Source organism: Odocoileus virginianus, chromosome 13, assembly GCF_023699985.2.
Source record: "Odocoileus virginianus isolate 20LAN1187 ecotype Illinois chromosome 13, Ovbor_1.2, whole genome shotgun sequence".
Lineage (NCBI taxonomy): Eukaryota > Metazoa > Chordata > Mammalia > Artiodactyla > Cervidae > Odocoileus > Odocoileus virginianus.
In genome coordinates, this window is record NC_069686.1 from 20,143,209 (window position 1) to 20,157,619 (window position 14,411).

General features: G+C 37.6%; 1 protein-coding gene across 2 annotated transcripts in view; it reads right to left on the reverse strand.

Moving 5' to 3' along the window:
• Positions 1–3,386: 3,386 nt before the first annotated feature.
• The window catches only part of KLHL23 (kelch like family member 23), a 44,907-nt gene continuing 33,882 nt past the window's right edge, over positions 3,387–14,411 (reverse strand). For both annotated transcript variants that reach the window (XM_070476072.1, XM_020880797.2), the window contains 2 exons: positions 14,031–14,183; positions 3,387–3,913 (listed from right to left, as the gene is read on the reverse strand). In XM_070476072.1, coding sequence (XP_070332173.1) covers positions 3,603–3,913; positions 14,031–14,183 — 464 coding nt within the window. In that variant the 3' untranslated portion in view covers positions 3,387–3,602. The remainder of the gene's footprint in view (positions 3,914–14,030; positions 14,184–14,411) is intronic.

Below are 14,411 nucleotides of genomic sequence, written 5' to 3' on the forward strand. Positions count from 1 at the left end.
TAGAAACATGGGACAATCTAGTAGCAATAAGCATCCATAGCATCCAGACTATGGTCTTGCAATACCAGTTTTCACTGCAAGAAATCAGGGCTGCTTGGAAAAATGGATGATTACAGGTTTGAGGTAGGAAACGTTCAAGATGAGCCAGGAGAATCTTGTCACACCAGATAGCAAAGGAACCATCAAAAACTGGGGCTGTGCCAAAAGGAACTGGGAAGCAATCTGCAGAGCCTTTCACTGGCTCATGATGATAAATGGAGCATCAATAAGAGTTAACTGCAATGGACTGAAAGATGCTAAGTACATTTAAATCTATGAGTTCATAATGATTTAAAAAAAAACAACAAATCTAATAAATCACCTTTGAAGGATGCCAACAACTATTCATTTTGCAAACTGGTACATAAAGTTAGGAATCAAGCCATTTCTTCTACCTTTCCCATACAAACTATACCTCCAGGTAAACAACTAGTAAGTGAAGGAAGGTATCTCTTTATAAAGTATTTCAACAAATATACCAAGAAGAGAGAGCGCACTGGAAATCACCATTTTGCAATCCCTAATGAATTAAGGATTGGGTATTGGGCATCTACAGCTGCTAATATCTGAAAGAGACAATTATGTCTTTTGATGAAGGAACACACCACCACCTGTGAAGCAGTTTTAACCAAAAAAAAAAAAAAAGAAAAATGAAATTTGAATCTGATTAAGCTTCTGGATCTAACTACAAAGTTATAGGAAACATGGAGGACAGAGGAACATGCTAAACTACACATTAGGAACCCAAGCAGTACAATGTCAACCCTGGAAAACCAGAATAAATCATCTCGCTTTTTCAACAAATAAATTGCAAGGAGTTAAAGAAAGAAGAGCTGGATGGGAACTTATAGATTAAGAGACCTTAAAAATTTTTTCATGCCTGTGAAAATAAAGGTTAATGTGCCCTTAAGCAAGTATTCTGATCTTGATCCTATTTCACTTGCAGTTTAAAAATAAGATTTGTGAGAAACAGCAACTTTCAAAATTTTGATATTTAGAGTCTTCTTAATTAAGTCATACTTAAAATCATCTCCACAACTTTAATTATTTTGTAAAATAGTGTTTGCCCCCCCCCCAAAGCAATGGCTTACATGTAATTACAATAAAATATTTCTGTCATACAACAGTGATTTGGAACTTGGAACAATTCCAACTAAATGTTTATCTTTCTTAATCCTTTCTTGGTACATATATCAAGAGCAAAAAAAAAAAAAAAAGAAATTTTGCAGAAAACAGGAGCTGGAAATAAAACATCTCAGATCACAAACTATTTTTCAAGATCCTTCACGCACCTCGAGATACTTTTCTGTAAAATTGATACCATCATCCTTCAGAAAAAAAGTATGCAGAATATACAGATGAAATGTTAGACCCTGAGAAGACTAAGATGGGATTCATGATCTCAAAATTAGCGAAGAGACATAATATGCACATATAAATGTTAAATTCTTTAAATGTGACAATGGAGTTGTACTGTGGCTGAAACAGTTAGGAAAGAATTTCCAGTGGCTAGGCTTGAGTCAGGATTTTATAAGATCTGGATAAGCTGAAAAGGAGGTGAAGACGAGTCTAACTGTTCTCATCTGTTCATAAAAGAGATCTCTAAAGTACTACTGATAAAAAAAATTATTGGTTCAGCATTAAATGCAGATATTCTTAAAGGCAATAAAATAGTCTATAATTCAGTTATAGGATGAAATAGTCTATAATTCAGTTGTTTCATTAATTCAGAAGCTTAACTGTTCAATTCAACTAGCCCCAATTCAAGTAGCTTTACCATATATACAGTGATTTATTTATTTTAATTGAAAATACAAAGTAATATTAAAGAAAAATATTTAAATAATTTAAAAATCATTCCATATCCCCTACACTAACACAGTGAATTTCAGTTCTGCATATTACTTTCCACATGCATGAAGATTTTATAGTCATAATGATAGTGTGCATATCATTTTATATTGTGCTTACTTTGCTTATCATATCACAGACATGTCCACATTTCTACACAGTATTCCGAACAATTATTTTAATGGCAGTAAAATACTTCACTCTTTTTATTAACCCACTTTATTCTTTGACATTTAGATTATTTCCAATTTTTTGTTATTGAAAATAATGCAGACATAAGCAACCTCATGCATTTATCTTTCTGTTTGTTTGTTATGCTTTAGGTTACGATATCAAGGAGTAAAATTTATGAGGAAAAGATATGGCCATTATTATGGCCCTTTCTATATAGTACCATATTTATTCCCAAAGGGTTATATCTATTTAAAATGCCTTTTGAAACAAATGCATTAAACAGGTTCCTTCTAAAATTTAAATAAGTCAGAAGAGTTAGGTAGTTTTACACTTACATATTTAAGGTTAAAAATAATTATTGCCTCTTAAAAAATGACGAATGTGGGTAGATGATCTAACAGATTTTACTAAGTTTAGATGAGTTAAGCAATGCTTCCAAACTTTTCTCAAATTATGGCAGACTTGGAAAGTGATATGGTAGGCACGATGGAGAAAATGAACAAAGATGTTTCTAGCCCAGAAGCTGCAGCCACCCATACCACCTTAGGCAACCCCAAGAGAGGTGGGATCCATGTCGAGACACTTCTGTCACCCAAAGTACCTGTGTACCTGGGAAGGGAAGCTCTAACTGACAGTGGGTTAAGTGACTCAATCCAATTCACAAAATCTAGTTAGTGGAAAATGAATTCAAATTTCTTTTCATCAATGTATTTTCTACTATATTACAATGTTCTACATGCTTTCCAGCTCAAAGTTCAATTTCATATGCAGACAAATGTCTATACTTATGAACAAAGAGGATTTTCTAACATGCTTAAATTAGATACCTAAACTAGCAATTTACATCAAAGCTGAAAATTAAAAATAGTTCTTAGGATCAGCAAATATTCAACTACTTTCTCTGCTGCTTTTCAGATTCTCCATTCTTTTAGTTTGTAAACTCTGTGAATAGTAATAATCTTCTGCACAGTATCTTGTATATCTCTGTTGTCAGTAAATAATCATAACAATAAATAATACACACCATGAAGGAAAAACACTAAACTTAAGTACATTCTAAATAATTCTAAAGGTGAAAAAATAGCTTAAGTGTTGATTTTGTAGAGGTAGAGAATATTCCCTCCTTTTATTTCAAATTCCTTGCTAGCTAAGTGGAAACAACATACACTATTACATTACAGGATCATAAGAGACATCTCATTCCACAGAATGATTTTGACCTACACCCAGTGTTGCTGCTACCAGGAGAAAAAATTCACTACAAAGGCATTTCACCTTTTACCAAGTATCCAGCATTCCAAATCACCTTTGATGAGCAAAGATTATAAGTGTTGACTCCATTGATTTATTCAACTGTAAATATACAGAAGATTCTTCTTGACCATTAATCACTGGGTTGAGGTGTAGAGTAGGGGTTAGGAATAAGAATTTACCTATTATATGCCAGGCCACAGTAACAAGTAAGAGACTCCAAACCCTACATTCTTTTCTTACTACACCAGGAAATAGTGATTACTTGGTCATTTCTTTGGACTTGATCAGACATTATACACACAAACACACCCATGGGACCTCATGGCACTTGGAAGATTACCCACAATTTCCCACTTATTAAGATCTGGATCGTATTTCTCAATGCTCTGAAGGTACGTCCCCTTTGAGTAGGAATAGCCCCCAGTGACATAAATGCATCCATTCATGATGACGGCACCACACTCCATCCTCCTTTCCATCATGGGAGCGATCTCTCTCCATTCATTCTGTTCAGGGTCATAGCATTCTGTGATTGTAGTTTGTCCACCAACTAGATAGAGCTTATTTTCAAATGGAACTGAACACAATCCATATTCTATTAAAAAGAAAAAAAAAAGCACATTTTTATTAGGGTAAACAAACAGAAGAGATACCTTAGGGTAATGATGTAATAATGCTTTACAATTTGGCTTACAAAAATAGAATAGTTGTGACATTTTGATTCCAGCACAAACTACTGCAACACGGACCCTTAAAATCCACTCCCAATCATCAGGTTCAGATGACTAGTTGCTGCCACTGTCTTTCAGATTATCCTTAAACTGGCTTCTCAGGGTGCTGGGAAGAACTCATCCTCAGACCACTACCCTTCTGGGAACTTCTCAGCACAGGCAGCTTTTCTGTACGCCTGTGTGTAAAAGGTGTAGCAGCAGAGTCCCTCTGCCATGAACATGTCCGAGGTAACTGCTGTGGGATCCTTCGGGTCTTAGCAGCTAACCCTGAACTGGTACCTGCTGCCGCAGACGCTTGCCTCTCTCATGCTGCTGGTTAAGTTAAGGACACAAGAAGTTAGAGAAACACAAGCCAGTTTACTGGGGGCACTACAGTCTGTGACCTTTAGAAGCTGTGTGAGGTCTGTGTCCTGGAGCTGGGAGTCCACTTCCTGGGGCTCAGCCTTCCAGGCTGTTTTAATTTCTTCCACTTTATCTCCCCCTCCACATCCAAACCGGCAGACTGTTTAAGGCACTGGGATCTCTGGCAACTTCACTTCTTCTCCCTTCTTCCCAGGGCTAGGATGAGGCAAGTGATGTGCCTAGAGCACAAAACACGACGAGGTGCTTCCTGTCCAAGTGACTCCTTCCCGTTTTGTGCCTCAGGTGTCTCGCTTGCCCGATGCTAGTCCCAGCCCTGATTCTTCTAACATCCCAGGTCTTAGTGCTCACATCACTCCCAGCCTATGAGTTCATTCTATGGACTATCAACTACAGACTTGAAGGAAAAGCAGGAGTTGTCAGGGGGATGAATATTACAGCAAATAAATGAAGATTTAGCTTTCCATTGCTGAGCTGTTCCTTCTGTCCGGAAGTCTTTTCTTTTCCCAGGTCTTTGCATAGCTGCCTGCTTCTCATCATTCAGTTTTCATCTTACTGTCAACTCCTCACGGCCTTCTCCTGTCATCCAACCTGCAGGAACCAGTCAGCTGTCTCTACCACATCACCCTACTTTAATTCTCTCTGTAGCACGTCTCACGATCTGATGTGGTTCCTGTTTACAGTCTCTCTTCCTTCCAACAGTGCAGGAACTGTGTCCTGCCCAAGGCTCCATCCTATTTGGAGGATGGGTGTTCGTTGGAAGGACTGATGCTGAAGCTGAAACTCCAATACTTTGGCCACCTCATGCAAAGAGTTGACTCATTGGAAAAGACCCTAATGCTGGGAAGGATTGGGGGCAGGAGGAGAAGGGGACGACAGAGGATGAGATGGTGGGATGGCATCACTGACTCGATGGACATGAGTTTGGGTAGACTCCGGGAGTTGGTGATGGACAGGGAGGCCTGGCGTGCTGCGATTCACAGGGTCGCAAAGAGTCGGACACGACTGAGCGACTGAACTGAACTGAACTGAAATGTCTGGCACCTTGTAAGGACTCAGTAAATGCTTGTTGGATCAATGAATGAATTGTACCTTGTACCCTCTGTGACCAAATATGTACTCCCAATACTTCATGGAAAAAAAACTGATAAAGCCTTCTTTAGAAAGAATGCACAATCATTCTTTGATTTCCCCTGTAAGTAGGGAAGACAGGTTCTTATCAGTAAAGCTGTTGCTATTTAGGCTTCAAAGCATAAGGAAAAGTCTGAGAAGATTGGTATTTCTGCTTTGAGTCCACATACTGATGTTCTCCAGTTTCTGACATCCAAGAATTCTCCCACCTCTGAAAACCCATTTATTCCTTTTCAGTTAAATAAATGTAGAATTTTTATAGGATTTCATTATTTTTTGAGTACTTGTGACATTTATATAAACTATGAGTCATTCTGTTAAATGGTTACTGTGAAAATTAATGATACAAAAATTTTATCAGTTGGTATAAATGATTCAACAGTGAGCTTAGTAGCCTATTTTTAAATTATTCAAATCTTACCCAAAAAAATCATCATTTTGTGACTCATGTTAAAGAAGAATCTCAATCTTTCCATAGCAACAAAAATGTCCAAAATAAAGTGACTCCTGGGCTCTCTATTCTGATTCACTGATGTATGTATCTGTTTGTGTGCCAGTACCATACTCTTTTGATTAAAGCAGTTTTGTAGTATAGACTGAAGTCACTGATTCCTCCAATTCTGTCCTTTTTCAAGAGTGTTTTGGCTATTCAGGGTTTTCTGTCTTTCCATGCAAATTTTAAAATTATTTGTCTAGTTTTATTATAAATACCCTTGGTGTTTTGATAGGGATTGCACTGAATCTATAGACTGCCTCAGGATAATGTGGTCATTTTAACAATATTAATTCTTCCAATCCATGAACACAGTATATCTTTCTATCTGTCTGCATCATCTTCAATTGCTTTCATCAGTGCTTTAGTTTTCTGAGCACAGGTCTTTACCTCCTTAGGCAGGTTTATTCCCAGCTATTTTATTTTTTGATGCAATGGTAAATGAGATTGTTTATTTAATTTCTCTTTCATTGTTAGTGTATAGAAATGCAATATATTTCTGTATGTTAATCCTGTATCCTTATGATCAATTATTCTACAACAAAGGAGGCAAGAATATACAATGGAGAAAAAAAAGTCTCTTCAACAAGTGGCTGAGAAAACTGACCAGCTACATGGAAAAGAATGAAAGCAGAACATTGCCTCACACCATATACAAAAATAAATTCAAAATACATTAAAGACTTAAATGGAAGGCTATTTACTATAAAACTCTTAAAACATAAGCAGAACACTCTTTAACATAAATTGCATCAAGATCTTTTTCAATCCACCACTTAGAGTTCAGTTCAGTCGCTCAGTCGTGTCAGACTCTGCAACCACTTAGAGTAATGAAAATAAAAACAAAAATAAACAAGTGGGGCCTAACTAAACTTAAAAGCTTTTGCACAGCAAACGAAGCATAAACAAAATGAAAAGACAGACCTCAGAATGGGAGAAAGAATATGCAAATTAAGCAACTGACAAAAGATTAATCTCCAAAATACACAAAGAACTTGTGTGACTCAACAGCAAACAAACAAACAACCCAATCAAAAAATGGGCAGAAGATCTAAACAGACATTTCTCCAAAGAAGACATACGGCTAAAAAGCATATGAAAAGATGTTCATTATCACCAGTTATTAGAGAAATGCAAATCAAAACCACAATGCAGTATTACCTCACACTGGTCAGAATAGCTGTCATCAAAAAATCTACAAACAATAAATGCTGACAAAGATGTGGAAAAAAACAGAACCTTCCTATATTGTTGGTGGGAATGCAAATTGGTATAGCTACTAGGGAGAACAGTATGGAGGGTCCTTAAAAACTAATCATAGAACTCCATATCTTCCAGAAATCCCATTCCTAAGCATACATTTGGAGAAAACCATGCTTTGAAAAGATACATGCACCCCGATGTTCACTGTAGCACTATTTACAGTAGCCAAGACATAGAAGCAACTTAACGTCTATCAAGACATGAATGGATAAAGATGTGATATATTTATACAATAGAATATTACTCAGCCATAAAAAGGAATAAAATAATGCAACACAGATCTAGAGATAATCATATTAAGTGAAGGAAAGTAGACAAAGACAAATACCATGTGATATCACTTACATGTAGAATCTAAAAAAATGATACAAATGAACTTACAAAACAGAAATAACTCACAGACATAGAAAACACACTATGGTTAAAAGTGGGCAGTGTGGTGGGGAGATAATTAGGAGTTTGGGGATTAACATATACATACTACCATATATAAAACAGGTGAACAATATGGAACTTAATATTCTGTAACATATACATACTACCATATATAAAACAGGTGAACTCAATACTCTGTAAATGGTCTATGTGGGGAAAGATTCTAGAAGAGAGTGGAGATATATATACATGTATATAACTGGCTCACTTTGCTGTATGCCTGAAACTAACACAATATTGTAAATCAATTAAACTTCAATAAAAATGAACAAATAAACATTTTTTTAAATGACAAAGCAAAAAAAAATAATAATAAATGACAAAGCAAAAAACACAATGGATGAACAGATAAAAAAAATATGGTGTGTGTGTGTGTGTGTGTGTGTGTGTGTGTATATATATATATATATATATATATATATGTAAAGGAATACTATTCCACAATAAAAAAGAATGAAATTTTGCCATTGGCAACAATGGATGGATTTGGAAAGTATTAGGGCTTCCCAGGTGGCGCTAATGGTAAAGAACTCTCCTGGAGGGGGGTATGGCAACTCACACCAGTACTCTTGCCTGGAGAATCCCATGGACAGAGGAGCCTGGTGGGCTATGGTCCATAGGGTCTCAAAGAGTCAAATAGGACTGAAGTAACTTAGCACACATGGAGAATATTATGCTAAGTGAAACAAGGCAGACAGAGAAAGACAAATATTGCATGAATCACTTATGTGTGGAATCTAAAATATAAAACAAACTAGTGAATACAACAAAAAAGAACTAGACTCACAGATCTAGAGAACAAACTAGTGGTTACCAGTGGGGAAAGGGAATGGGGGAGCAGCATGATAGGGGTAGGAGATTGAGAAAGTACAAACTAGTATGTATAAAATAAATAGACTAGAAGGATATATTGTAAAACACAGGGAATATAGCTGATATTTTACAATAACTATAGCGTATAAAAAATTTTTTAATTGTAAATCACTATGTTGTACATCTAGAACTTACATTGTACATAAACTACATCTCAGTTTTTAAAAAGTATAAAAATAAAGTGATTCCTGGTATTCTTTCCCATTATCCAAATGCAACATAATGTTCTGTTATAGTTGGTGGAAACTTCCTCAGCTGTAACTGACTTTTTTTTTAATTGGTCACTCTATGAAGCTACTGAGGCTAAGGTACTGTATCTTGTTTATCGAGCTCCTAGCACTGTACACAGCATTAGAAAGCGCTCAGCAAATATCTGTTGGACAAATGAATGAATGATCAATTTCAAACCCAGTATGAAAATAGCTCAGAGTTTACACACAAATGTTCACTATAAAAACATGGCAGTCCATATTCAGTTTTACAAGAGTGATCAAAACAAAGCCATGCAGGCATTCAGAAACAACCATAATATTTTCAGGTATTCAATATCCACTTTTTAAAAAAAATGCTGTAAAATTTTTACTTAAGATTTTTTTTCTCACTGAAAAGAACTGTAAAGCTTATCTAATCTAACTTCCTTATTTTGCTGGAAAGTAAGACCCAAGAGCTTAATCTGCTGCCCAAGATTAGACAAGTAAATAAACAGCAGAGCCAAGAGAGAACATTCTCTCCATTGGACACAGCTCTCCACAGATTTTTCTTCCTTATCACCTACTGCTTCTCCTAGGTTCTTCACACATTCTTCTTTCTTTCTCAGCTCATCCTTTAACTAATGCTGTTTCCCAAGATTCTGCTCATTGATGTGTTGTTAGTCCCAACCTCCCGAGGCATCTTATTCACCTCCACACCTGGCCATCATCTCTAAGCAAACAGTGTCCAGGTCTCTGTATTTACCCACATTCTTCCTCCTGAGCTGCAGAACCACACTTCGCATTGCTTTCTGGACAGCTCCTCGAAGTTGTGTTAGTTCTCCAGTCGTGCCCAACTCTTTGCAACCCCGTGGACTCCAGCCCAGCAGGCTCCTCTGTCCATGGAATTCTCCAGGCAAGAGTACTGGAGTGGGTTGCCATTCCCTTCTCCAGGGGATCTTCCCAACCCAGGGACTGAACCCTGATCTCCTGCATTGCAGGCAGATTCTTTACTGTCTCAATAACTAGTTCTTAACATTTCACTCAAAACTGAGCTCGTCATCCCTCCTCTTCTCCCTTCCCATTGGTTGCTACTTCAGTGCTGCCAGTCAATGAGCCAGAGAGTCTTGTCCTTTATCTCCGATGTCCAATCACCCAAGGGGGTGATCACTACCATTCAATCAATGGTGAACCTATACTATTCCTCATACCTGCCTGTTTTCTACTCCCACCATTTCAGGCTGTCAGTATTTCTCACCTGGCATAGTATAGCTTTAGTAGGCCTCCCTGCCATCTTTCTCTTAGTCTACTCTCAAAGGAACTCTTTTCTTAAAACTAAAACTGACAATGCAGCATTCTCTTGCTCTGAAACTTTGGTAGTTCTCTATTTTTAAAATTTATGGAGGCCAGTCAAAGCCCTCCATGACATGATTTTCAAATGAACTTTGTCATTCAGTCTCTCATTCTTCCCTCTTGCATCTCACTCATACTTCTACTCCCAAGAACTGGAGTAAACCTGGAATTTTCCCATCAGCCTTCCTTCGTTGGCTAACTTTCTGCCAGAAAGCCTAAATCATAACAACCTACTCCTGGAAGCCTTCTAAGATTGTCAGATTCCCCTTAATCAGACTGATGCTCTCTCTACCCTCAATTTCAATAGCACCTATTTGTAAGACTGTCTTGTGTTCCTGTTATGTATGTGTATTTACTACTATATTCTGACTTCCTGTGGCAGTAAAATTAATCATCTTTAATGTCTCATGTAATAACTATCAATAGAAGGGTATCTTTCCCAAGGTAAGGTCTCAGTAAATGTTATCTTGAATTTGATGGAATTATACTCCCCTGTCTTTCAACTATACAATCACCCTTAAAAGCATTAAGAAAAAAGATAACATTTATGTTACCTTTTAAAAAAACAACAGTCATTTAGTTGCAGTCTAAGCTACATATCTGTAAGGTAGACTAATGACTGACATTTTACATTCCTCAGGAGGTGCTCCTAAAATGTGTAGGAAGCATGTTGTTGTTGTTCAGTTAGTAAGTCACGTCTGACTCTTTGGCGACTTCACAGTCCTCCTCTGTCCATGAGATTTCCCAGTCAAGAATACTGGGGTGGATTGCCATTTCCTTCTCCTGGAGATCTTCCCAACCCAGGGATTGAACTGCGCCTCCTACATTGGCAGGTGGATTCTTTACCACTGAGCCACCTGGGAAGCCCCGTGGGAAGCATAATTTGCTATAATTTAGAGGACGTATATCCAACACTTCCCAGGGCCAAGGAGATAACAGATTAGCGGAATGAAGCAGGCTAGGGGTAAGAAAAACAACAGCCACCACTCCCCCAAGGTCTATGATGTGATGAGCATGGAACAGACTGTGGTGAAATGGAAGCCTCATCTGAAGCGAACAGCCACTACCTGGCCCCAGTGATTGTTGCCAGGAAGGAATACGATCCAAGGTTGACAGATCTTGCGATTTTCCTAAAGGCCAGAAATAATGATTTTTTATTTGAAATATCCTGAATTTTAAATATTGATAACAAGCCAGTTAAAAAATATTTTGAACACTGTGAGAGCCAAACAGAAGATATACAACATAGGTGATAATATGATACCTTTATTTCTCATTTTATGTTCAACCTGAATCAAAATGCTCCATATGGAGTTCCTGTGTTCACAGGGATTGATACTGTAGTTTAATATTCATTTCTGACTTATTTTTCAATTTGCCATGGATTTACATCCTTTGGCTAAAGTCTTACTAAGCCACCTGGAGTGGCTCTCCATCAGCCAACAAGCCATATCCAGTTTAAGTGTGTTATGGAAGATTTATTTTTAAAGGAATCCCTTTATGAAATATAAATTAAACTTCTAATGTAGACAACTGCCCTCTGATTTATTGATCTGACTTTTCCTATGTTGGATCTTCTTTGTAAAGATAAGTCAGAATAATATCTAACTAAGGTTAACATGAGGATCAAATGAAGTAACAGTGTAGTTGTTCAGAGCATGGGCTCCCAGCCAGGCAGCCTGGATCTGAAACTCACAACAGCCTGGGCTAGCTGACCATGGGCAACCTATTCCCTGTCTTTGTGCCTCAGTGAGCTATAAAACAGTAGTAGTATCTAGTTCACAGGATTGCTGTGGTTCAGATGGTAAAGAATCTGCCTGCAATGCAGGAGACCTGGGTTGGAGCCCTGGGTTGGGAAGATCCCCTGGAGAGGGAATGGCAACCCACTCCAGTATTCTTGCCTGGAGAATCCCATGGACAGAGGAACTTGATGGTCTACAGTCCATGGGTTTGCAAAGAGTCGTACATGACTCAGTGATTAACACTTTCACTGGATTAATACATGTGAAAGTACTGGAAAAGTTAGTGCCTGGCACATACCTGGGCTTCCCTGGTGGCTCAGAGGGTAAAGCATCTAATCTTAGCTATTACAGGCATACCTTGAAGAAACTGAAGTTTGGTCAGAACATAGTAATAAAGTAAGCATCACAATAAAGGGTCCATACAAATTTTTTGGTTTCCCAGGGCACAAAAATTTATGGTTACACTATACTGTAGTCTATTAAGTGTGCAATAACATAATATTTTATGTCTAGAAAAACAATAAATGTATGTTAATTTTTTAGTATTTTATTGCTAAAAATGCCAATTCAATTAGAATAGAATATCAGAGTCTGCTGATCAAAGATCACCATGACAAATATAATAATTATGAAAAAGTTTGAGAACATTGCGAGAATTACCAAAATGTGACAGGACACAGTGAGCAAAGGCTGTTGGAAAAATGGCACTGACAGAACTCTCAGGCAGGGTTGCCACAAACTGTCAGTGAGTACAAAATGCAGTATCCACAAAGCACAAAAAACGAGGCCTGCCTGTAGTCAGTAGGACTGCTACTGTCACTCTCTACTGCAATTTCATTAGTTGTAACAGCAAGTTGTGGGGATTCTAGGATAATATATCTGAACCACTAGGAGATGGATGACTACCTCTATGATGTCTTCAAGAGCCAGGACAGTGTATGGCTGAAGTCTCTTTGTTGTGAAAGTCCTACTGTACATGGAGACACAGCATCAGATTCAGCTGTGCTCGCCCTGAACTGTGAGATGATGCATATATATGATGCATGATCAAGCTAGCTGCATTGGTTAAAAGCAGGAGAGCTTGCTCCCTTCCAGAGAGGCAGACTACTTACTGGTTATGCCACAGGTTAATGCACTCAAACTTCCTGACTTTGAATCCTGACCCACCACTTCCAAACTGTGACCTTGGCAAAGCTACTTACCCTTTCTAAGCCTCCATTTTCAAATATGTAAAACAGGGGTAAACAATACCAACTCACAGGATTGTAGTTAGAATTTAAGGTAATATTTCATGCCAAGTGCTTAGGCAGGATTTGACCTATGGGAAGTGCTCAAGAAGGTTACCTATTACTACTATTCTCAGATGGTTCAAGCTTGTGAATTTTGATTATGCTCTCCAGTGACTGACATATCAGCCTGATGCCATATGGAAAATGATTCAAAGTAGTAGAGTGATATGGTGACATGAAACTTTCTTAATGAAAAAATCTTAACCAGATGGCATAACTGTAACAAGTTTATGCTTTCCCCTGAGCCTTGCTCAGAGACACAAGCCAAAGAACAAAGGACACCACAGAAGGCAGGCCATTCTCTGTGGGCAGACAAGATCCCGTGATGACTGTTAAGGCCAACAAAGAGCTCCGAACATCACAGAGTAAGTGCTTCATACCTACTGAAACTCAGAAAGAACATGCTTCTTTAAAAAAAAAAATGCAATCATTTCCTAAAAGAAATTAACAGACACCCTTCCCAACTATTTGACAGACTAGTGTTTTTACCTGTCCATAAAAATTCTGTTTTCTGTAACACATGTCGTAAATGAAAAAAAGCATACAACTAAGGAGTAGGAAACAGAAGAATCTTTGTAAAAAAAATTTAAAAAGAACTAATGCTTTTAACCACACAGGCTTAAAATATCTGTCATGTAAAGACATCAGGGAAAGTATCTGTAGATGTCTTCGAATTGGAATAAGTTAATTGTGATTGTTGTCAGATGAACATGTGACTATTTTGGGCCTTTTAGTTATACCCAAGTATAGTCTACTACAAATTTAGCACTGTCTACTTCCAGCATATTTTTAGCCATCTTTTATGCTGATAAGCGGCATCGAAACATGTCCTATTTAAGACAGTAATTTGTTACCTGGATGTGGACTGGAGGTGATGAGGCTCCATTCATTGATATCTGAATTGTAGCTCTGGACCTTGTCATAGGTGCAGCTGCCTCTGTATCCGCAGTGGCCGCCAATGACGTAGATAACTTCATGTAAGACACAAGCAGTAGCATTCCCCACGCCTGTGTGTTAAATTAAAATCACATCTTCAGATTGATCTTTTGGTTTTGCAATGAATATTGGACTAAGTTTATTATTGCTTTTGTTAATATGGACATTAGACACAAGGCATTGTCCTAGGAGTTATGAAGGATAGAAAAAAAAATTTTTTTAAGGCTCCCTCAGTTTTTTTTTAAAGGGGGGTGTGGTGAGACATTAATACAAATAATTAGAATGCAGGGTAGAGAACT